Source organism: Rousettus aegyptiacus, unplaced genomic scaffold (genome assembly GCF_014176215.1).
Source record: "Rousettus aegyptiacus isolate mRouAeg1 unplaced genomic scaffold, mRouAeg1.p scaffold_m13_p_5, whole genome shotgun sequence".
NCBI lineage: Eukaryota > Metazoa > Chordata > Mammalia > Chiroptera > Pteropodidae > Rousettus > Rousettus aegyptiacus.
This window is the reverse complement of record NW_023416308.1, coordinates 120022041-120046736: the sequence shown is the minus strand read 5'-3', so window position 1 is coordinate 120046736 and position 24696 is coordinate 120022041. Positions and strand designations below refer to the sequence as shown.

Sequence of the window (24696 nt, the reverse complement as noted above, 5' to 3'; positions counted from 1 at the left end):
ACAGTGGGGCGGCACCCCTGGCCCTCAGGGGCGCAGACGGCATCTCCCCGAAGGTGTCCGCATTTCTGGCCCTCAGGATGGCCACAGATTTTGCCCAGGAATGAGACCCTAATCTAAAGCCCGAGGGGAGGGGCGCCCCTGAGCGGGGTCCGGTCTGCGGACATTACGGACACAGACCAGGGCCCCGGACGCAGAGTGGCAGGTGCTCCGAGCCTGAAGGAGAAGGAAAGGGGTGTGAGGCAGCAGCCGGGCCGAAGACACTGTCAGGTGAGAAGAGAAAACCAACGGGACTTCTAGAAACGCAACGCACCAAAATGGATTAAAAACACGCGACGGCAGAGCTCGCGCGTGCGGAGACGGGGCTCAGGGAGCCGCCCGAGCGCAGCGGAGGCACAGAGGGCGCCCCGGCACACGGCGGGGGACGCAGGACGGGAAGGGAGGTGTGACCCGCGTCTAACAGGGCCACGGGCGGAGGGGAGGGGACAGAGGAGACGTGACCCTGGACAATGCGTCTGAGATGCCTCCAGAGCCGATGCAACCTGTCGCCGCGGAAGCGTGGAAAGGGGCCGCCGGGCAGGTAAGCGCAGGCCCCTTCCGCTGCCTCAGCGAAACGGCAGAAAACAGAACATTCTTACAAGGAGCCACACGGAAAACACATTTGCCTACAGAAGGACGCCAGACTTTCCAGCAACGTGGAGGGGGAACGACACCCCAAGGCGCTCCGAGGAAGGGCTGCCGTGGGCTGGACGTGCCCTCCCTCCGCACGCACTCGGGTCACTCTCTGATCTGGGCGGTCCCGGCGACATCAGAACCTGGTCTAGTCACGAGTGCAGTGCACAAAGTGTGGCCCGATGGCGTGCCGCACGAGCCCCCCAGGAGCGAGTTCCCAGCCCGGCCACAGCCCTGGCCACCAGACCCTGGGGGAACCAGCAGCCTGCACTGCAGCACGTGGCACGGGCACGGCCGGGCTCCAGACTGGACGGTGCCGTCCCACAGGAGGCAGAAACGCCCCAGACGGGAGCGCCTGAGGGCCAAGCGGCTCAGCCTAACTGAGGGAAAACTCACATCTCGGTGGCCGGGCTCTTAAAATGACAGACGTCTCAGACCGCCCTGAAAATACAGCATGAGAATCAGGGCTTCGTTCACGTCCAGGTGCAGCTCGGGGCAGGGACGGCGAAGGGACTGCGCACGGCGCCGACCCCGGGGCGGGCACGAGGGCCGCAGGGTGCGGAGCTGGTGACGGAGACGCAGCGAGGACGACGACAGAGCCGGGGAGAAGCACCACGCGTGTGACGCGGAGAGCCAGGACAGAGAAGCACGATCGGGGGACAGACGCCAGCCCGGCAGGTAAGAGGACCCGGCTCCCCACTGAAGACCAAACGGGGTCCCAGCCGCACGCTGAGGGCGGGAGGCGCTCGTGGATCGCCGAGGCCGCAGAAACGGAGGGGAGGGCGGCTCCCTGCGCGTCCTCGTCCTCACGCAGGGGGGAGGGCCGGCGGCGGTGCCGGAGGGACGGGCGCAGCGCGGGGAGGGTCTGACTGAGGCGCTCGCGCTGCCTGCCCAGGGGGCCGCACAGCGTCACCCGAGGACGCTGGGCTTGGATCACTTGTAAGTGTGAACTGCAAACTCTACAGCACCCGCCCCAAAAGGTGAAAACGAAGCGTAACTGATGTGCTAAGAAGAGGAGAGACGGCAGAGCACACAAAGCACTCAGGTAAAACCGTGGAAGTCAGGAAAAGGGCGGAAGACGGGAACAGGGGCGGAGAGCAAGGGCGACAGGCAGGGAAGGCAGCGGGCGCGCGGGCCTGAGCCCGGCTGTGCGGGGAGGCGCGCGGGGGCAGGACGGGCTGTGCGCGGCCCGCAAGGAGCCCGCTCTCAGCGGGGAGGCGCGCGCACGGGAGTGCGTGGGCGGAGGAGAAGGCGGCGTGCCGACACCGGTCAGGAGAAAGCAGGCGTCACTGCCCTGACTTCAAGCGGAGCGATGTCCAGGTTGTCAGGGATGCAGCGCGACGTGATGACGAGGGGTCCGTGCGCCAAGAAGACGTAGCAGCCCTCGCCACGCGCGTACCTCCCAACGGGCACCAAACCCCTCGAGGCAAAAACAGAGCCGCACGGAGGACGCAGGACGGAAGACTCCGCTGCCGCCGCTGGGGCTTTCGGCGCCCCTCCCTCAGCAACGGGCAGACCCCGCAGGCGGAAGCCCCAGGGACACAGAACTCAGCAGCTCCATCAATAAGCTGGATGTGACGGACATCTGTGGACTGCTCCAGCCAACGACACGCAGAATGCACATTCTTCCCAAGCCCACGCAGACACGCAGCAAGACAGAGCACGAGCCGGGCCCTAAAACACACCTGGACCAATTTAGAAGAACAGAAACCACACAGCGTCTGCTACCAGACCAAGTGGACTCAAGCTAGAAATCCGTAACAGAGCGGCAGCTGGAAAATCCCCCAATACGTGGAGGCTAAGCAACACACTTCTAAATAACACACGGGTCGGACAGCTCAAGAAACGTTTTTTAAATATTTAGAACTAAATGAAAATGAAAACGCAACTTACCAAAATCTGTGGGGTGCAGCGAAAGCAGCGCTTAGGGAAAATTTATAGCATCGACGCACATGTCAGGAGAGGAAACGAAGACGGGACCTCGTTACAGAGCCCGTGGGGAGCACCGGGATGGTAACGGAGTACCGGAAAACCCTAGAGCCCGAGGTTTGACAACCCAGATTAACGGACCAGTTCCTTGAAAGACACAGCTGCCAAAACTCACACGATGATACCACCCAAGAAGCCTACACCTGTTATAGAAGTATAATCAGTAATTAATAACTTTCCAAAACAGAAAGCGCACTGGCAAATCTACCAAACTTTTAAGGAAGAAATTATCATTTCTACAGCCACTTACATTGAATAGCAGCGGAGAACACTTTCTAAATCACCCCATGAGGACAGCGTCACCCTAACGCCAACAACACCAGACAAAGACGTTGCAAGTAGGGAAAAATACGGACCAACATCTTTCATGAACAGAGATGCAAGAACCCTTAACAAAATGTTAGCAAACCGAATTCACCAAAGTATCGGAAGAATCACACACCACGACCTTGTGGGATTTATCACAGGTACACAAGGCTTGTTCAACATTATAAAATCAATTAAGGTCAATCATTTTAACAGACAAAAAAAAAAATTAACATGATTGTATCAATACACGTGAAAAAAAGCATTTGACACAAACCAACACACCCATTCACGATAAAAACTCTCAGTAAACCTGGACCAGATGGGAACTTCCTCGCGCTGATAATGGACATCTATAAACCCTAGAGCAGACATCACGGCTCAAGGTGAGAAACTAGGTTTCCCACTCGGATCAAGTGCAAGGCTAGGTGCCCCCGGCACGCCTCCTTTCTGGCAGCACACGGGGAGCCCTCGCTTATACAGTGAGGCAAGAGAAAGAAATACAGGTGTACTGATCAGGGAAAGAGACGTAACACTACAGGCCAACGAATGAGCGGAGTTTGAAATAAAAAAACAACACCGTTCACATTAGCACTCCCAAAATGAAATACCTAAGAATAAAGCCAACGAATCAGGTACAAGAGCTATGGGAGGAAAACTGCAGCACTCTGATGAAATAAAAAAGCAAATGCTCACGGAAGGGGAGACGCGATACCGTGAGATGTCAGTCCTCCCCGACGCGGTCTGCAGGGTCAATGCCATCCCCGTCAAAGCCCCAGCGCGGGAGCAGCGGACTGGCGCTAGTTTTCATGGGAGGCGGCGAAGACCCAGCAGAGCCCGCACGGCAGTGCAGGGGGAGGAGCACAGCCGGAGGCCCGACCGCACCGGGCTCCGAGGCGGGCCTGGCCCGAGCAGCCCGACAGTGCGGCCTCATGGGCGAGCAGGGAGCAAATGGATGGGGCGGCCTCAGCCGCCGGACGGACCCACAAACACCGGCGACTGACCTGGGACAGAGGGGCAAGGGCAACACAAGGGAACAGAGACGTCGCCGGGACAACTGGGCATCCACACGCGAAGAAACGCGTCTGGACGAGGCCTTACACACGTCGCAAAAGCTGACTCAAAATGCACCCCAGACCCAAATGCGAAATGCAAAGCTCCAAGCCTGGAAAAGAACACAGGAGAAGATTGAGGTGGCCTTGGGCCTGGCCACTGTTTTTAGATACAACGCCAAAGGCACGAGCCGTGAAGAAAAGAACTGATCAGCTGGACTTCGATGAGATTAAAAACCCGCCTTTCCGGCAGTGACGCTCTCCTCCCGAGAACACGCCTCTCGCCGAGGATCTCCTCCATCCCTCTCGGGGAGCGGAGACCAGGAAACACAAGAAGCCGCGCCTGGTGCAGGCCCCCGACGCCTACTTCACGGACGCAGAGCGCCCGGCACGCCGGGAAGTCGCCGCCGTCTTCTGCCAGGCGCGAACGGCAGTGCTGTGTCAGCCGCTCCACGCGCTCTGCCAACCGACGGGCGCGGGAGCGAGGCTTCCAGAAGGTGCTCCCTCAGGAGGAAGCAGCGCCGAAAGCACCGGGAATGGAGACGAGTGAGGGGCCAGCCCGATAAACACATTTTGGATACAAAAAAAAAAAAAAGGCTGGGAAGAAAAAGAATAAAATTAAAAACTCCTGCTCTGGGAAGGTTATCAAGAGATGATAAGACAAGCCACAGATGGGGAGAAAATGTTTGCAAAAGACACATCTGAGAAAAGACTTATCTCAAAGCACACAAAGAACTCTCAAAACTCAAAAATAAAACAAACACTGGGCCAAAGACCTTACCAGCCGCCTCCCCAAGATACACGGACGGCAAATAAATATGGCAGAGGCTCCGCGTTCTGCGGCATCAGGATGACGCGTGTGACCGCGAGCCACCCCACACACCTGTCAGAGCGGCCACGGCCCAGGGCGCGGCAGCCCCGAGCGCCGGCAGGACGGGGACCAGCACGAATGTCACTCGCCCCGGTGGCAACGCACAACGGTGCAGACACTTGGGAAGACAGTTGGGTGGGTTCTCGCAGAACTCAACGCACTCTTGCCGCACAATCCAGCAATCACGCTCCTTGGGATTTACCCCGAGGGGCTGAAGCCTGATGTCCACACAAAACCTGCACATCAATGTTTACAGCAGCATTCGCCAGAAATGCCAAATCTGGAATCAACCAGGAGGTCCTCCGGCAGGTGACAGGTAAACTGTGGTCCGTCCAGACGCTGGGACATTATTCGGTGGTAAAGAGAAATACGCTATCGAGCCGTGAAAAGCCATGGAAGAGAGTAAATGCGTGTTAAGTGAAAACGCCGCCCTGAGGCGGCCACGGACTGTGTGACTCCAACGGCGTGACCTCTGGGAGAGGGAGAACGATGGCGGCACGAAAGGCCAGGGGCCGCCGGGGCTGGGCCGGAGGGAGAGCGCGGGGCCGCCATGACGATGTCGCACGTTTGCCCGCAGGCTGCACGGCCCCCGACGGGGCCCTCACGGGGACCGAGGGCTCCAGGTGACGCCAACGCGTCGGGGGGGGGGGGGTGTCCTGCCACTCCTCCGTGCCGGCCTCTCAGCCGACAGCGAACCTGCTCTAAACACAGGCTTCGAGAAAGAATCGCTCCAACCGAAGACAGAGAGGCTCAACACAGCCGCAGTCGGAGCCACGACGGGTCTCAGACACGACATCTAAAAGCCCCGCGGTGCCTCGCACGGCCCGACAGCTGAGAATTCAAAACACGCCCGGAGGACAAAACGAGACGAGGCCTCTCACCTCGCGAACCCCAGGGGCAGTCGTCAGAGACCCCACGCAGACCCGACATGCGGGGCCCCTGCAGAGCTGAGCGGCGGAGGGCTTTCCGTATTTGCGGGGAGGGGACCCCCACTTCTAGGGGGATGAAGACTTAAAAGTGAACTGCACAACTTTAAAGTCTTTAAAAGAAAACGTTGGAGAATATCTGTGTTTTAGAGAAGATTTCTTGAGACCCCCAAAATGCTAAGTATGACAGGAAGATACTTAGGAAGATAATTAAGGCCTTCTGCTATTAAAAGGAAATGGACTGAAAAGCCACCAACTGGAAGAAAGTGTTTACAACACATTTAAATGACAAAAGATTAGTGACCAAGACACAGAGGACAGTTACGAACCAGTCAGAAGACAAACAGCCGTGGAAAACGGCAGAAGACGGACAGACGGGCAGGCGGGCAGTCTCCTGAGCGGCAGGAGATGCACACTCACGCTCAGGAACGGCCGTGCACAGTGCACGTGCCACGGGCAGGGAGGAAGGAGAGTGACGACGGCAAGCGCTGGTGTGCATGCCACCGAGGGGACACGGGAAACGTGCCGGCGGGTAACCCACGCCGACCTCGGGGCACTGGCCCTGCGGCCGCCCCTGGGGAACACCCTGCTGCCAGCGCTGGCCTTGGCGGCGTCCGGAAGGAAACAGGCCCTGGGCTGGGGGGCTGGGACTCCTGCCCCGCGGCCGCACAGCTCATGAGGAATGTTACCTGCCGCCTGCCGGGACCCGAGAGCTGCAGTCCGTGCCAGGGGCAGGTGCCCATGTGACAGCGCCCAGCGGAACCTGGGCGCCGAGGCTCCGATGGGCTCCGCGGCAGAAGCGCTCCCCACCCGCGGCTGCCTTTTTCCTGTGTCCCCTCGTGGGCGGGAGGGAGCTGCAGACGCGGCCCGAGCCCTCCCCCGGCAGTGTCCTGGGCCGAGCCCAAGACGCAAGGACAGCCCCACTCCGAGTCCCACGCCCTTCCAGAGGATGCTGACCGTCTGGGTGGTGACGGGGCCACGGTGGCCACCCAGACACACACCCCACAGCCCTGTGGCTCCGCCCTGGCGTGTGGCCTCAGGAAATTCCCTCGCCTGTGACCTTAGACACTGAAACGACCCTCCTGGCCGGCAAAAGCAAACTGGGACGGCCAGGCCCCAGCCCACAGGAGGACGGCTGGCGGGAAACTGGAGCATGGCACGTGCTGGCGAGGACGAGGGCGCGTGGGGCGGAGCCCTGGGCCGCTGTGGAGACGGCGCTGCGGCCGGCGTTACAGTCGGGCTGCCGGGCGGGGGGGTCTCGGCTTTCACACCAGGGGCTAACAGGAGGTGAGGCAGACAGACGGGTGTGCCCACGCTCCCGGCAGCCGCATCCACAACGGCCCACAGGTGGAGACGGCCCGAGCCCAGCGGCGGACGATGGACGCACACGTGGTCCAGCCACACGACGAGACACCGTGCAACCGGAGGAGGAAAATCCCAGAAGGGGCTGCAACCTGAGGGCACTGTGCTGAGGTGACCCGGACGCGGGACACCTACCGTGCGACCCCGCTCACGAGCCAGACCAGGGACTGGGGCGGTGGCAGGGGGGTGGGGGGGCCGGGGTGAGTGTTCAGTCTGGGAAGATGATTTTCTGGAGGTGGACGGTGGCGACGGCCCTGACTTCGTTAAAATGTACACTTGTAACGCGGGAAGGGACAGAGAGCTGGAGGGAGGACAGCGGCCTCGTGGCCCCGTCTCAGAAGCACAGCTGAGAACATGCTCGCCCTGACTGGCACCTGACGCTTTCACGAAGCCCAGAACGAGCACCCCAGCCCCCTGCCAAGCGAGGACACAGAGGAGCAAAACCGTGGGGAGCCTGGTGTGCCCTCCCCCACCCCCATTGCCAGCCCCGGCCACTCTCTGCGGAATCGGCATTTCCGGGCTCTGGGCGGGCGACCAGCAGGGGCCGCTGGCGTCAAGGCGAAGGGCTGTCATGAGCAGCGGCCGGTAGGGGGAGGCCCAGGGCTGGCTTTATTGCCAGTGCCCAGCGCAGTCACCCCTGCCCGAAGACGGCCTTTCCACGGACACAGAAAAGGGGGTCAGCGGAGGCCCCAGTTCAGGGGCCCCGGGCCCCACCGCTCACCTCAGCTTTACCCTCGCACGCCTTCCCCCAGGTTCTGAAGCTGCGAAACACCAAGTCCCCTGGGTGGCCGTGGAATGATGCTGAGAAGGTAGCCCAACCCCCAGGTTGCCTCTTGCTCATCTGAGGGAGGTGGCGGGGCTCCCCAGGTCTCACTGCAGGAAGTGGGGCGGGTGGCACTGACCCGGCCACCGTCACACCGCAGCGGCCAGAGTGGCCGGGCAGGGCGCTGTGCACCGAGGCGCAGGGCCGGCGGGACGGGGCGGGCTGGGCCTCACCTGCGCGCGGCTGTCCACGTCCTCTGCGGGGAGGCCCGACCGCACGGCCTCCTCCAGCACCCCCGCCGTGCGCTGCACCGCCTGCTGGACGCGCTCCCGCATCTGCCTCCTGTCGGGATCCGAGGTCTCGCTCAGCTTCGCAGACAGGAGCTGCAACCGGCAGAGGGCAGAGCTGTGACCCGCGGAGCCGAGTCCCGGGCCGCGCGGGCGACCCAGAAGAGACCAGTTCTCCGCACTGCCCGGGGCCGGGAAGAAGCCTGTGTCCTTGAGAGTGTCACACTAACGTCTTCCCAAGTGGCAAGGTGGCCGCTCCGAGACTGACGCGCCAGCCAGCCAGTCCCGACTGCGAGACCGGGGCCGGGCGCCCGCCCCCTCCGCCTCACGCCTCCCTGACGCTAATGGGTGAAAGCAGTTCCCTGAGGCTCTGCCAGGGACCGCACGGGCGCCACGTAGGGACTTCGGGAGGCACCACCAGCCCCCTGGACCACGAACGGCTGAGTGGGCCTCCCCTGGCTGGCCTCGAAGGATGGTGAGCTCTAGCCTCGTTCCACTTTTGTTTTCAGAGATAAAATGCTATAAACACACCAGTAACTATTACTGCAATTACTAAAGACAATTTATTCTAACCTTGCTGTATAATACACTAATTTATAATACTGATTATTCAAAATGAGAATATTAAATTAGAAAGAATCGATTTCTTCAAACAATTCTGAAAATTCTCAGCACTACCAACTGAAGCGGAGCGGCACGGCTTCTGCCTCTCGGTCAGAGTGCTCGATCTGGCCGCAACCCCAGCGCGGAAGACTCAACGGTAACTCCAGGAGCCTTCTACGGGTCAGCGCAGGCTAGCGGCACGGTCACACGTGCTGCCGCGTTCCTGCCGGCGGCAGGAATGGCCACCTGCTCCACACCTCTGTCCAGGTGAGTCTGTCCTGCCAACCGTCCCACAGGCCAGCACCCCACATCGATCGAGGTCGGGACCCTGACGGCACTGGCTCTGGCACTGTGCACGAGGACAGCCACTACTCTGGGGCCAGTGACATGCGAACGGCTGAGGGCCGAGGCCGGGAATCGGGGGGCCCACCTGCAGGGCGGCGTGGACATCGTCCAGGAGCTGTGCCGCGGGGGGCTGCTTCTCCCGGTACCGCTCGAACAGGCAGTTCTGCCGGGCCCTCGTGATGATCTGGGGAGAGACAGAGAAGGCGGGGGCACACTCACCATCCGCGTCCACCCCCACATGGCCGCGGGGCCCCGCCGTGCGCCCCCACGCCGGGAATGCAGCGATGCGACCTGTCTGATGCGGAGGAGAGAAGCGGGCCCCCCACTTCCCATGTGGTGCGTGCGCCTGCGGGCCCCTCCGTGACACGCTGCGGGGGACGTGTCATCAGCTGAGTCCCCGAACACACGGCTTTCGATCAGCAGCTAAACACGTGACGCTCATTTACATGATGCTACTCGGCGAGGGCGCTCGGGTCACGTTCACTAGGTCAGGACCCGCGCCGGCTCAGGCCGAGCCCGCCGCATGCACCTGTCCGAAGTCGCTCCCCGCACGGCACGCATTGCGCCTCGACCTCAGTGTCCACCCTCTACCTTGTCGTCGATGTCCGTGATGTTCATGCAGTAAAAGACATCGAACTTGAAGTAGTCCCTCAGCACTCTCCTCAGGATGTCGAAGGAGATGTAGGACCTGCAGCGACGAGAGGACAGGCCGCTCCCGCACGCCGTCCGGCACTGCCACTAAGCGCGCGCGGGGAGGGGCGTCGGGGCGCTCCCCCAAAGCCAGTGGCTCACACACGCCACGCCCCGGTGGGCCCGGGCCTCAGGCCTGAGTGTCAGGGACGCTCAGCACCCGGGTCCTCCCGCTGAACCTGCAGCTGAGGAAAACGTTAGGTGCACAGAGAAGATGTCCTGGCGTGGCCGGGACGCTAGCCGTGGCCACGGGCACCTTCCCTGTGGCCGTCAGCTTTCTCTGGCTTTTCTACGGGGAGCGAAAGGCCTGCTTACGGAGAGAAAGGTTCTATCTTAAAGACAGACCTAGGACCGGGAAAGTTCAGGGCGGACCTTCCCTGTACATCCCAGGCCCCTGGTGGCATGTCGGAGACCTCTGCGGGCCTGAGAGGCTCCCTGTGGGCCCCGCTCGACCGGACGCCCAGTGGCGGGCCCTACCTGGCATGGCCCATGTGAGACGCGTCGTAGACCGTCGGCCCGCAGCAGTACCACGTGACTCTTCTCCCGTTTTGAGGGATAAACACGTCCTTTGTTAGAAACGAAGGAATGAAGGTCATGAGAAATGCCACGGCGTGATGCGCGGTCACCACACCAGCAACGACCGGCTCACTGACACCAGCCTGTGTCACCAAAATTCAGCTGGGACATTTTTGTTTGAAAAAAGTCACAAAGTCTGGTGGGGCGGGAGGTGGGGAGCCCAGTCGCACTGTCCACGGCGACTTTCCTGGACCAGGGTGTGGCTGGCCGGGCCTCTCCCTGCCCGGGGCCCGCTCGTTCCCGGGGCAGATGGCAGATGAAACCAGGGCTTTGACAGCAGCGGATCACCTTCACTGCACACCTACTGCGTGCCAGGCCTGCGCCTTGTGCTCAGAGGATGACAGCTGCTCCTGGAAGCCACCTGGGAGGCGGACGGTGCCGTTTCCCGTTCACAGGTAAGGACAGTGGCTCTGAGCCTTGCCCAGGGTCTGCCCGCCCGGAGGAGCCAGCCCGGCTTAGAGACCGGGAGGCCCAATCGACAGCCTCGGGCTGACTCAGGTCCACGGTCACCAAGGTCCTCAAGGGGGCCTGCGTGCTAAGCGTGTGCTCGCTGACGGAAACGCCACCGACCCACTGCCACAGCCCTCTCCCGAGTCCCGGGGCCGCCGGCCAGGCCGAGCGGCACAAGCCCAGCACACCCGGCTCGGTCGGGGGCCGGCCCTGCCTCCTCCTCGGAACCTGCGCGGCTCCACGCGGCTCTGCGCACGTCCTCGCTTTGCCTGGTTTGCCTGCCGCACGCCGTGACGCCTGCTGTCACCCCACACGCGCTCCGAGAGCACGCTGCCCGGCTCCGCGTGACCACCGTCCACGCGGTGAGCGTGCGGATGCAGCCCTGCCCGGGCCATGCAGAGCACGCGGTCGGGAGCTGCGGGGTCCCGCGCCTGGACTCGTGGACCGCCAGGGCCGGCGTGAGGCAGGCGACAGTCTGTGCCTCGGCAGAGCCCCGGCCCTTTCCGCCCCCACCCCGCCGCGTGAGCCCTCCTTACCTTGTTCCGGGTGAGGCTGTTGTACAGGCGCAGCTGGCTGGGCTCGGACCCGGCCGGGGGACACCACTGGGGCTGCGCCCGCCGGCCCCTACCTGCAGGGGGGAGAGCAGCTGGGTCACGGTCGGAACGACCTGAGTCTCACGACGGACGCGCCATTGTCAGGGGAACGTGCCGTGTGCAGCGTCCTGGCTGCCGGCACCACCCACGCCCGTCGCCACTGCTCTTCTCCGGCTGTCCTCGCGCTGAGCCACCGCGAACCCCACGACCCTCCCAGACCCCCAGGGCGGGGCCGCCGGCCATCCTGCCCCTCCCTGCCCTTCACGCTTGCCTCTCCCGCTCACGGCCTGCAGTGCCGGGCACGGCTCGGGGACAGGAGGAGGCACGGGCCCTGCACACAGGCAGTCACACCGCCGGACTGCGACTCAGGATATAACTTGGGTGCCCTGCCCTCCCCCAGGAGGACGGCCCTCAGTGGAGGCCAGGGCTGGTGGAAGCCTGGCCAGGACAGGAGCAGCTGCGGCTCACGGCCACAGTCCGTGGGGACGGCTGCCAGCCCTCAGCATGTACGTGGCTCCCTGGCGCGAGGCTGGCGCAGACGCCGTGGCTCGGAGTTCCTGGCGGTTCTGACCCCCAGGAGACGGCCCGGCCTCCCTGCGCGGGGGCCTGCGCCTCTCCAGGCAGCCCCGCTCTCCTCTCTGCTCCTGCCACCGCCGTCCCCTCCTGAGTGGAGTCCGGAGCCAGGCTGTCCAGCCACTGCGCCCCCTCGAGTCTGCTGCTCCGTGGGCCCCAGGCCCACGCTTCCAGCCTGGCGCAGGGCGGTCCACGTGCAGTCTGCGCTCAAGGCCAGGAGTAACCGCCAGGTGCTTACTCACAGCCCACGGGCACCTGGTGACATCAACCGCCTCCAGTGGCCCCCAGTCCTCACCCACGGTCCAGCTCTGAGCCGTGCTCCACCCTGCACAGCAACCGCCCCAGGCCGGGCCCGCGGGGCAGCCTCAGTACCCGACTCCCCTCCTACCGGCCAGGCGGTCCGCGGCCCACCCAGCTGCCCTCGCCCCGTCCACTCTCTCCGCCTCTGCGTTTGCGAAGGGCTCTCTCGCCCGCTGACGGCCTGCTGGTGGGGACACCCTGCCCGGGCCTCCCTCACATCCCACTGCAGAAGGCGGCTTCCACGGGGGTCACGGAGCAGTCAGTCCTGGGCTCAGCCATTGGCTGGAGGTCACACTAGCCACACAGAGGACGCACAAAAGTGCCAGGCAAAGGAGAGGGAGGAAGAAGGCGGCTGTGTGCGTACGTGTGCGTGCGTGTGCACGCGCGTGTGCATGTGTGCATGGCGTGTGCATGTGCGCGTGTGAATGTGTGCATGGTGTGTGCATGTGCGCACGCATGGGCATGTGCACGTGTGAATGTGTGCACGGTGTGTGCATGTGCACACACATGTTCATGTGTGAACGTGTGCATAGCATGTGTGCACACGAGTGTGCATGCATGGGCATGTGCGCGTGTGAATGTGTGCACGGCGTGTGCGCACACGAGTGTGCATGCATGGGCATGTGCGCGTGTGAATGTGTGCACGGCGTGTGCGCACGCGTGCAGTTGGGGGGAAGACGGGCGGCGGAAGCTCCTGCGCGTGCAGGCGCCAGTGCACTCACACGCGGGCACGGAAAAGCCTGGATCCCTGCGGAGGCGTCACGTGCTCACTGCCGCCAGGTGCGAGTCTCGTGGGTTTGTCTGCACGCGGCAGACGCCCTTGGCGGGCCCTGGCCATGAATCAACGTGGCTCAGTCACCTGCTCTGTGGCTCCAAGGCGCTCCTCCCTCCCTGAGACCCGGGAGCTCCCGAGACGCAGGCAGTGCTGCCATCTGGGGTGACTGGGGACCGGCCGGAGCTGCCTGCACACGGATGCGAGCCAGAGGACCACCGCCACCTGCCCCGCCAATAGCAGGAGGGCTCGGGGGCCATGGACGGAAGGCTCATCTGAGAAGACCCAAGACGGCTGGCAAGGGGACACGGCTGAGTCACGCTCGGCTTTCTAGCTCCCCACAGGGCTGCTACTGCCACAGCGCCGGCGGCAGGTCCGAGGAAACCTGGCACACGCCGAGGGGAAAGTGGGCGCCGTGACACAGGAGACCCAACTTAACAGGAACGAGCTGTCGTCAGCGAGCCCCGACACCAGGGCCAGCCCCGACGGCCCGTGCAGCAAGGCCTCACTCCCCAGCAGGGCTCCTGCTGCTGCTCGAACCCGTGTCCCCACCGCACTCTACCCAGGCCCCCAGGAGGCTGCCAGGCCCAGCAGGGACTCCCGGAGGCAGCGGGCGGCCGCCCCTCCCGTGAAGGGCGTGAGTGCCCAAAGCCACAGGGACGGCCAAGCTGCTCAAGGGTGTCGGGCGATTAAGGAACAGAGGCCCCTCAGCTTCTTCAGAGGAGAGAGGACCCCACGGGAACCGAGCCCCGAGACGCTCCAGAAGCACCCCCGGAACGAGTGGGGTCACGCTGCTGCGGACATGCCGGCGCCAACGGCTGCAGCCCCACGACCGACTTCATCCCAAAGCCGACAAGCAGCACCGCTGATTCTCGGCAAGGCCGCTGGTGATGGCTGCGTTAGGGTTTAACCCGCCACACCTGGGGACACACAGCCTGTGAGCTTATGGAAAGAATAAGGAAAAAGAACCATGGCAAACCTGAGCCAGGCAAGGAGCCCGCTGAGAACACCCGGCCTGGACCCCAGATGGCACACGCTCACGGTGGCTCTGCGCCGGCCGGGCAGCACCTGAGGACCCACGGGGCGCTGTCCACCAGAGCCAACTGCTGGACACGCTCTACCCTAACCTCCACTCGGGGAGCGCTGGCCGGCCACCAGGCCGCCTGCTCGCACGTGGGGACAGGAGCCAACGCCGTGCATGGGGCACCACAGCTAACTAGCGCCATGTGCCCGCGGGGCCCTGACCGTGGTGGCCGCCGCCGCCAGGAGAGGTTCTAATGCTGGGAGCCCGCTCTGCTACTCACTTGCTTGGAGCCCAGCGGGCTCGCCTCTGCCGCGGGGGCCGCCCAGGACGGCTTCTACGTGCCGGAACCACCGAGCCACGTGGAAGAGCCGCGCGTCCGTGGGAGGGGCCGAGAGCCGCCTGAACACGTCCACGTCCGCCTGGGACAGGGAGAAGCCCTGGACGTAGCTACGCGTGCTCAGGTGCTCGTTCAGGGCCTGCACCCTGGCGGCCTCGTCACTAATGCTCAGGATGGACCTGTAGTCGGGAGCTGCAAAGACAGAGGCACACGGCGTCAGTCGGGGGCAGGAAGACACGGGGTCGGGTGTCAAGCCCTTCCTGGGGACGAAACGTCCCGACGGCAGCTCCGCAGACTGGCACGCCGCAGGGCGGTGGGGCGCGGCTGCCACGCGCTTTCAGGCGCGTGGGGAAACCTGGACGCAGGTGATGGCCGCACAACGCCGCGAATGCACCAAGAGCCACCGGGCTGTCCCTCTTACAGGCTACTTCTGTACCACACGAATCTCGGCTCGATTCCAGGAGATGCCAACTCCCCCGACCCCCGCCCGCAGCCAGGTGCCGGCGGCTCCCGGCGGGTGACGGCTGCAAGCTGCCAGACCCGCGGACTCGGCGCAGGCCCCTGCCGAGAGGCGGCCGGGCGCTGGCGCGGCTGCGGTCACCCCGCAGCCTGCCTGGCAAAGCGCAGCCGGCTGGGCCGACCGTTCCAGCCGCACCTGCCGACGGGCCCTGCCCCTTCCTCACGCGGCTGCCGCACAGCTGGCAAGGGTGCGTGTCCCCTGCACCCGGGAGTCAGGCCGCTGGTCTGAGACGGAACTGCCAGGGAGGGCGGCGGGCAGGACCCAAGCCCCGAGCTCCCGCGTGGCTGGACATGCCGCAGCCCAGGCGCACACCCCCGGGGCCCGCTCTTCACCGCCAGCAGACCACGCTCGCCGACGTCCAGCGGGGCTTGTCTCTGGTGTGGGGGGCGCGGGCCCGGGCGCTGCCCCCAGGCCCAGTGGGAGGGGCACGGACTCCGTGCCCCCAGCAGGGTGCTGTGGCGAGCCGGGGGTGCCAGGCCCCCAGTGTGGGGAGGAGCAGGCCCCAAGCCCACGGCCCTGAGCCATATCTAGGCTGTGATCACCCCGCTGGTTTACGTGGATGGAACCGTGGACGGAGGAGCACCGCTATGCGCCCCCACGCCGGGCCCTCGCAGCCGGGAGAGCACTGTGGGCGGGGAGACCCGGGCCCGGCCCCTCGCTCCCCCAGGCGCAGCCCCTCTTGCTGGGCCCTGGGCACGCCTGACACCTGAGCCCTCTGGAGCGCGCTGCCTGACCAGGAGACCACTGGGTCACTGTGCTGGACCCACAGCCGGACAGCTCCAACAGGGAGGAGACACGGCCCCACGTGGCCATGCTGCCACCCCTGACGCCCCTCCTCCCCATCTGCTACCTGCCTGGCACAGGAGCAGGAACGCCACCAGCCAAGCCCGCTCCACTCCTGGAAACGGACGGCAAAGCCCCGCGGGGCCACCGCGGCACAAGCGCCCTCCTGTGCCGTCCGCGTCCGGGCCCCGCCAACCGCCGGCTTCCTGGCCCAGCGGCACCAGCAAGGCTGAGCTGGGACCGGCCAACAGGACGCAAGCTTGCGGCATTTCCCAAGCTGTGCAACACGAACCACCCTGTGCTCTGAGGCCCTCAGGCCACCTGTGGTGTGGCAGTGACTCCCTGGGGCCTGGACCCCGACCTCTACCCCCACAGCGAGGCGTGGGTGCCATGGGGAAGTAGTCCTTGAGCTCTTGAAGGCAGTCCACAGGGGCCTGCTGCTGCCCGCCCCCCTGCAATCAGGAGGCTCTGATCCAAAGGCCCCAGAGAACCCCGCCTTCCCCTGAGACAGCGGGGAAAGGCCAGGGGGGCTGCACCCCCGCTCGCCCGTGGGGAGGCCCCCCTGGTGACCCCTGCCTCCCAACCACCAGCGTGGAGACGGCCAGGACGAGCTCTCCTCCTGCTGCAGGTGCGACCCAGGAGGGCCCGGCTCCGCGTGCATGCTACCCCCGGGGGCCCTGCTTCGCCTGGCCACGGCCTCCGCCAGCTCGGGCCTCCGCCTGCCGGCCACGCTCCTTCTCGTGGGACAGAGAACCTAGGAGAGCGGCCCAGCCGGAGGTGGACAGAGCCGGAGGTGGCCGACGGGTGGGGACGCCTTCCGGCAGCTGTTCTCCCAACGCTGACCTCCACGCGCCCTCTCGCTGGCTCTTGGTGTCCCCCCTGTGCAACTCCCTGGGCCAGGACCCCAGGACCAGAGGAGAGGACAGGCTGGGGGGGAGGTGGGGACAAAGCAGGAGGGGCGGCACCATTCCGAAACAGCAGAGGGTCGTGACTTCCCAGACCCCAACCCCAGGCCCTGACTGGTAGTGGAGCGGACAGAGGGGGACCTCTCTGGTGGGCAGGGGAACCCCCGGCCGTGGCCTTCCGGGGACAGTGCCCTGCAGAGGCTTTTGCTTCTCTCTTTGCTCGGCACCTCTTACGTTTTCCACAATGAGCACGCTACTTTTATAACGAGAAAAAATGCCAAATGTCCTAAGCAACACGGCTTCAGAGCGCTGATGAGGCAGCTGGGGGGAGGGGAGGGGAGGGGAGGGGGCGGCTCCTCACCACACGTGCCCCGCGCCCCCCTGCGCCAGGCAGGGCGCGAGCATCAGCCAACGCTGGCGGCTGCCCGTGCCCGCCGGAGGCTGGCGGCGGTCCTGACCTCACTCCTGAGCTTGCTGTCATCACGTCGCGTGTGCCCCGAGGGCTTCACCTGGCACAGTCGCAACCACCCACGGCTGGGCGGGGCCTGGGAGCCTGAGTGGCAGCCGCTGGGGTCACTGCAGCCCGTCCTCAGGGTGTCATAACGAACAAAAACAGGTCAGCTTTCAAGCGGCCGTGGGTTTGGGCCGGACTGCGGTCTGGCTGCCGGCCTGCGATGCCAAGGGCAGAGAGCCCGGCACGCGGGGACGCGTCTGCCGTGGTCACCCTAGCGCCGGCGCAGAGCGAGTCCTGCTCCTGTCCACTGGCGGAAACGTCCACACGGCCAGCCAACCACAGTTCTGTCCAGAAACACGGCACTGGAGAGACCCCTTCTGATGGCCAGGACGTCCCAGACGGGGACCGTGACCCCGGTTTAGAAAGCAGAGGAGCTGGCAAAATGTTCGCTGCAGTCACATCAGGAGCCAGGGAACCGGTCGGCACGGGCGTCCGCGGGTGGCCCCCCTCCCTCGCCGCTCCGCCTTCAACCGCCTGCATCTGCCTCCTTCCCGCCTTCCTGCTCCCCGCCCTAGGGACCCCCCTTTCTGCAAATGCTCCTCCGGCTTCCCTGGCCCCGCCCCCTGGGTCCCCTGCCTGCGTGTTTCCCAGGGGATGCCCAGCCTGCCCAGGTGGCTCTCTGACAGGAGACTAGAGAAGGCTCCGGGGCACAGCCCCTCCCATGGGAATCTCGACGGGGGAGACAGGTGTGTGCACCCCTGCTCACCCCACCTGGGGCTGTGCCGCCCCTCGGGGAACCCGGGGCCTCCGCCCAACGCCCTCTCTAGCCCCCACCTCTCTCCCGAGCACCGGACCCTGACGTCCAGCTATCACCTGTCCACGGGGTGTCCCCAGGCGTCATGTCTCACCCCCAAACCTGGGCACCAGTCCCAGGGAATGGACGGACGGTCCCCCTCCCATACTGGGCCTGAAGCTGGGCACTCCGTGTCTTACTCCCCCATGGAACCCACTGCCAACCGTAGTCCTCCCAGGCCTGCCCGCTTCTCTCATGCCGGCCGCTGCCCCCAGCCCAGGCCACCAGCAGCTTGGGTCCTTCCTGGTCCCTGCCTCAGTCGACTGTCCTCCCGCCCATCTCGCCTGGGAGACACTGGCGCGCAAGGACCCAGCTGAGGCTCCAGCAGACGGGGGAGCCACAGAGGGACCGAGCCTGGGCTCTGACCCGCCTGGTGGGACTCAGCCCACCCAGCAGCACGCGCCCTGGGGAGTGAGCGAGCAGAGAGGTACCGCCTGTGTGAGCCGAGGCTCTGGGGTTCTCCGTCCCGGCCATCGGCCCACCCTGACACGAACGCGTCGCCACTCGAGACAGCTGGACCTTTATCGCGGGTGCAGGCGCGGGGCCTGGCAGCGTTTCACAAAGCGGGCGCTCACGCACGTGTTTACGCAAACCATTCAGAACTGCTCGGTGGCACCTCCCCACCGAGAGCGCGTGCGGGGCTTCCGCACGGTGTTTCTGTCCTCGGCGCCTCTCGCGGACCTGTGGCTAGCGGGCAAGCGGCACCGCTGCCATGGGGGGGGTGCGGTATGGACCCGGGAGACGGCTTCATCTGCACCCCAAGGGCCCCAACTCGTACAGCGCTTACAAAAGTTAATCCTGGGAAACACAGAAGCACGAGTTCACAGACGAACAAACGTTTGTAGTCTATGAACATACACACACTTCGCTTTCCTTTGAGAAACGCGGCAAAGCCTATTAGCGTCACCGTCTCGTCTGCCCTGACACGCTGGGCTTGGGGCCCCCGCTGTCACTCTGAACAGAACCGTCAGAGGCGGCCTGGCGTAGTGCTGGGACCCCTGCCACATCCAGCTGCCCAGATGGGAGCCTGACTCCGCCTCCGGCTGGCAGTGTGACCGCGGGCGAGTCGCCTGGCTTCTCTGAACCTCGGGAGCCGCCTGTGCAGGACGGTAAGGCAGCAGCGGACGCAACGGGATGCTCCGAGCAGCACCGGCCGTAAGATGCAGAGCGGGCCTGGGCCAGGCGCTGAGGAAACGCCAGCTGTGTCACCGTGGGGAAGACCCTCCAAGCGGCGCCGCATGGAGAATGAGCCCGGGAGTGGCGCCGTGTAACAACTTAGCCCGCGAGTCTGCCCTCACGGGGGGCCACCCCACCATCCTGGGCCCCGCCTGGTGCCCCAGTCTGCAGGGCAAGGCCTCGGGACAGGCTGCGTGCGCCTTCCAGCAGCAAAGGAGAAGCTGTACACCCAACACCGTCATCACAGCGGCCAAACACACGTTCTGAGTCACCTTTGGGAAAATGACCCAAACCAGGGCGGCTGTTCTACATGAGCGCCTCCCTGAAAAGCCTGGGGAGACGCTCGCTTTTGATGAGTCCAAGCCTGGGAATAAAGAGCATTCAGACACTTGAAACCGAGACTATCTAGAACCTGGACGTTGGTTCCAGGATGCCTTCTGCCACCTCCCATTGTCTTCGAGGAGAAGCCCAGGGACAAGGTGTGTGTGGGTGGCGGGAGGGGGTCACAGTAACAGAAGAGCAGAAGAGCACATCGGCACCCTCAGGTCTGGCAGATGGGACCCTCAGGTCTAGGACCAGGAAACCCTGTCAGCTGCCCTGACATCCTGAGGGCTTAATCTCAACCCAGGCGTCGATCTCCAAACAGGCCTATTCTTATCGAGCCTCCAAAAAACTCAAGTTCTGAAGTAATTAAAAGAAACAAAAAACAAAAACATGTTACCCTGTGCCAGGCGCCCTAAGTCCTCCTTTACACCCACTGCCCTTAGCAACCACACATCTTCAGGGACGGGGCATTACCCCACCGGCGCGTGAGGAAGGGGCCGAGCTGGGACCCCCGCCCGGCCTGGCCAGCTCCGGAGTCGGAGTCGTGGCTGTGGCCCCAGGGAGCCCGGGCGGACTTCTGAGAGGCGCCTGGCTCTGGGGCGGGTGGAGGCGGTGCTGGAATCCAGGCGCACCTGTCAGCGGCATGCGCGAGCCTGGAAGCCGGGTACCAGTGTGGGCCAGCAGCCCTGTCATCTGGGCGCCTCCTGCCTCCCCACCTCAGAAGCCAGGGGACCACAGGGCACCCAGGGAGCCTGGTACAGCCTGGACTGCGGGCACCTCGGAAGAGCTGGCATCTAGTTTTCGCCAGCCAAGCGAAAGGAAACTACACCAGGAGTTTTCCCCGAGGCAAGTGTGCTCCAGGCTCCGAACGGGCGGGCAGTCCCGCCCTGCCTAGCGCCGGCAATCCTGTTTGAGGGATGGTGGGAAAATTCTCTTCAGAGGTCAACCTTGAGACGCCCTTGTCTACCATCCAGGGACACGACGGGCCCGTGGGCCGAGCCGGGAGCTGCTCCCGGCACTTCCCGGAGGCAGTAAAGTGGGGCACTGACGCCGCGGCCGGTGAGCCGGCGCGGATGAAAGCCTTCGTAAAAGCGCCGGGCCCTTTCAAGTGTGTGTCGCCACCCCCGGCTTCCCCCGCCCCACGTTCCCAAGTGCCGACCCGGGGCGTCCTCCACCCGCCCCCGGGGTTGCCGCCCGGCCCGGCGAAAACCGAAACCACCTCGGGCTCCGCCCGTCCCAGAGTCTCGCTGGGGCTGCAGGGGCCGAGCCCGGCTGCGCGACGCGCAGGGCCACCTCCCGTGCCGGGGCTCGACCCGAGGAGGGGCTGAGGCCGGCCGGGCGGGCGTCTCGGCGGGGCCCGGGTGGGCTTCTGGTCCGCAGGGTGCGGGGAACGCAGCCCAGCCCGCTGGGGTCCCGGGGTCTCCCCTCCGCCCCTCAAGTCCAGGGTCGCGCTCGCGCCTCGGCCGGCCCGGGGACCCGCCCCTCAGACGCGGGGTCGCCCCTGCCCGCCCCAGGGGCTCGGCCCTCACAGGCGCGGGGTCATCCCCGGCCAGCCCCGTCGCGCGTACTCACCCTGCTCTCCGGAGGAACCTGCCATCCTGAAGAAGCCCAGACAAGCACCCGCAGCGACGACTTCCCTCAATCTGATGCAACAGCGGCCCCGGAAGTCCCGCCCCGCGCTCGGCTAGTCCTACGGCACACGTGCGGTCGCTAGGCAACAGCCGCAGGCTCCGACGCCGTCGGCCCGCGGCATGCTGGGAGTTGTAGTTCCTACTTGGCTGCCGACCGCGCCCTGGTGCCTCCCCAGGACCACGTTCCCTGTTGGCCCGGGAGAAGGGGCCCGAGACGACAACCCGCACGGGGCTTGGGGCGGAGGTCGCAGACCCCCCCCCCGAGGGGGGACAGACATTAAAGACGATTCATCCCAGGGATGGCTGTTTACGTGGGCGTTGCACCGATTGGTGTGTGGGCAAGCCACAGCCAGGAGGTCAGAGAGGGCCCCCCGGGGCAGGTGTGTGCTGGTCTGAACGGAGGAATAGTTCCAAGGAGGCTTAGAGGAAGGGACCTGGGATGGATGGGGAGTACATTCTAGGCAGAGGGGACTGTCTTGCGAATGACCGCAGCAGAAAGCTAGGGGAGAAATTCAGCAGCCCCGGCAAGAGATGGGGCTTGAGGCGCAGGCTGGGGCGTGTGCTTCTGGAAGAGTCTTGTAAACGAAGTCGAGCAGCAGGCATGACCAGATTCGTGCTTCGGACTATCATCCCAAGTGCTGAGTGGAGGCGGAATGGGCTCAGGAGAGGCAGATGGAAAGCAAAACTTGAGAGGAAGCCGTGCCAGTGGTCTACAGAGGAAACGGTGGCCTGGACGAGAGGGGTGTGCAGACAGACCCAAAGGAGGCAGTAAACCGGGATGCGAGGGTAAAGGAGCTGGTGGGACTAGGGGTGACACCCAAGTTCCTGGCCCGAGACCAGGTGGTTGTGGAATGTACTTTACTGCTGACCTGGAAACTGAAGATCTTGGCGCTGGATGGAAGTAAGCAGGCCGACTTTTATTTCCTGATGTTTGGGGTGAGTGAGAAGGGGACGGGGTGGACCTCACGTTCTGAGCTGAGCGGTGGATGGACCATGCTGTCATTCCCAGGGACAGAGGCCCGGAAGGGGTACCACAGACCAGGCGATTCGCTTCTCCAGACCCCGTGCCCCCACAAAGCACACCCTTGGGGCCCATGCCTTCCTGCCCCTGTGCGTGATGTCACCCCCCATGCGCAGAGGACATCGCGCCCAAGGTGGTACACACAACAGGCATGAGAGAAAACACTATTGAAAATACAAATTTTATTAGGTAAAGAAAACTATAAAAACATGTAGTTACATCATACAGTCTTTTACTAAAAAGAACATCCTTGACAAAAATATTTACCCATTTGAAGCACTTAAAAAAGGTCAGTCACCATTGGGTACTCTGGTTTAAGAAAGTGGGGTCTAGTCTCAGTCTAGTCTTACCCTCAGACAGAGGACCCAAGGAGTGGCCTGATTCTGTCGTCAGATATAACTAGCTCTATGAGCTCAGAGTGGCTGGCCGGTGGCCAGCCGTGAATGTCCTCATACGTACTGATGGCACTTGCGGTCCATGCCACACCCCGAAGGTCATGGGGGAATCGCAGCAACTCGGAGGTCAAGGAGTTGGTGGGAGCAGAAAGACAAGCAGCACCCGTCCTGGCCTTCGCGCCTTCCGAGAGCTTCCGAGGAACATGAGCCCACCCGGCACAAGGAGCAGCCCCCACAGGCTCACGCCCCCCGGAACCCTGGCCGAGAAGCGTGCTCTTGCCCGCACGCGAAACCGACCTCCTCAATGGAATCTTTACACAGACTCTGTTTTGATAGGGGCTCAGCCCCACCTGAGATTCAGAAACTGCAACGAAATCAAAACTGCCATGTAGATACTACTTTAGTTACAATCTCATGCCGAAAAGTTTAATTTGGGGCCTCGGCACTCTTAACTAAGATCTTCTCAGCAAGCAACCTATTTACGATATTTTGCAAATGCGTCTGCCGCTCCATCTTACGGAGGGCAGCCAGGAGCCTGAACACGGACGCCTCCCTCCCCCGCTTGTCCTTCCACCGGCGGAGCATCTGATGTCGCTGTTCCATCAAGTTGCCTGGATTTTCATGTTCGCACATCTCGATGTCATTTTCTTTAAGTCCGACCAACCTCACAAACATCTTCCAGTCTTTTTCGGGAATGCTATGTTCGAATTCATAAAAGATCCTAGTGTCTGGAAACAACGAACAAACAGGAAGGAAGATCGTCTTTACATTTCTGGAAGGCGCGGGCAGCATCTGCTGTAACCGGTCCCGCCTCCCTCGAGGGCTGGGCACCGGCCGGCAGCACACGACGGCCCAGAAGGAGGGAGGCCCTGTGCCACCCCAGCACACCCCGAAGGAGGGACGGGGCCCAGGGCCCCGGAGACAGAGGGCAGCCAAGCGGCTCTCCGCATGCCTCTTGCTCCTTCGTTACTGGAGCCAGTGAACCTGGCAGAAGGGACCAAGGATCCCGGGAAAGTCGGAAGCTCGGTGGGGATGGAGAGCCTGTTGACGCTGGCCTTGCCCTCTACACCCCGCTACACCCCAAGAGGCTGTCAGGAGGGCAGGGCTAAGAAGGCTGACGCCAGGGGTCAAGTCTTCTGAGACCTGGGGTGAGTTCTGTAACCTCTTTGCGCTTTTGTCTTATTTAAAATCTGTAAAGTGGGTGGTCTCACAGAGCTGTTAGAGAGGATGAGATTATAAAAAGCACGTGGCATGTAGCAAGTGCTTAATAAAATCCTTACTCTTACCACTAAAATTCTGGTGTCGCAGCCAACAGGAGCCTACCAATCTAGAGCTACTGGCCACTCACGTCTTTTCCTTAACAACACAAACACGTTATAAAATAAACACGACACTCAGTCTTTCTTCACGAACCCCACAAAACGTAGTTGACAAGTGCCTGTTTCCCCTGATGTCGTTAGTGAGTGTGAAAAAGCGACTCTCGGGCTACAGAATTCCCGCAGGGTCGTGGAGGAAATGCTCCTCCTGAGAAACGAAGGCACGAGACCTTAACATTCACACCACGCAAGCAAGGTCTACCCCTCAACAGTCGCTGCAGATGAGGCGGTCAGCTGACTCACCGTCATCGGAGGAGGATGGGTCCCTCACACCAAACATGCGTTTATATTCCTGCGGAGAAGAAAACAAAATTGTTCCAGCAGAAATCTGTGTGACCTCGCAGAGAAACACCCCCGAGACAGACGTCACCTGGGTTCTCGTGGGGGGTCGGCGGCCTCCCCGAACATGAGTAGACCCGTGAGGCAGACACCGGGTGGTCCATGGGGAGGTCGCTCCGTCCCCCCATGGACAGCAAGGAGCTCACGGCCCCCTGTTCTCTGGGTCACGCCCCCAGGACACGGCCTGAGGACAACACTGTGGCTGCCTCTGCTCCAGGTGGCAGGAATCCTGGCCTCAGCTGCTGAGCATGCCCCCCGACTCTTTCCCAGGTCTGGGTCCCTGCTCCCCGCTCCCCACTGGGGGTGGGGGGGGGGACAGGTAACAGTTGAACAATGTCACCTGAGGGTGACAGTACTAAGGGAGAGGACACCTGTCCATAGAATTCACCGCGAGAACACATTAACGACCGAAATGCGGTTTCCTAGGCCGG

General features: G+C 63.5%; 2 protein-coding genes across 5 annotated transcripts in view; both read right to left on the bottom strand.

Moving 5' to 3' along the window:
- Positions 1–21164, bottom strand: part of CARS1 (cysteinyl-tRNA synthetase 1) — a 37797-nt gene extending 16633 nt beyond the window's left edge. The window contains exons 1-7 of one of the 2 annotated variants that reach the window (XM_016131175.2): positions 21076–21164; positions 14432–14680; positions 11426–11517; positions 10341–10429; positions 9765–9861; positions 9259–9357; positions 8172–8321 (exon numbers count right to left, since the gene is read on the bottom strand). In XM_016131175.2, the coding sequence (XP_015986661.2) occupies positions 8172–8321; positions 9259–9357; positions 9765–9861; positions 10341–10429; positions 11426–11517; positions 14432–14680; positions 21076–21100 (801 nt within the window). In that variant the 5' untranslated portion in view covers positions 21101–21164. The remainder of the gene's footprint in view (positions 1–8171; positions 8322–9258; positions 9358–9764; positions 9862–10340; positions 10430–11425; positions 11518–14431; positions 14681–21075) is intronic. The other variant, XM_036220988.1, reaches the window with a different exon arrangement.
- Positions 21165–22317: 1153 nt separating this feature from the next.
- The window catches only part of LOC107503231, a 32490-nt gene continuing 30111 nt past the window's right edge, over positions 22318–24696 (bottom strand). For all 3 annotated transcript variants that reach the window (XM_036220262.1, XM_016131211.2, XM_016131219.2), the window contains exons 10-11: positions 24170–24218; positions 22318–23278 (exon numbers count right to left, since the gene is read on the bottom strand). In XM_036220262.1, coding sequence (XP_036076155.1) covers positions 22977–23278; positions 24170–24218 — 351 coding nt within the window. In that variant the 3' untranslated portion in view covers positions 22318–22976. The remainder of the gene's footprint in view (positions 23279–24169; positions 24219–24696) is intronic.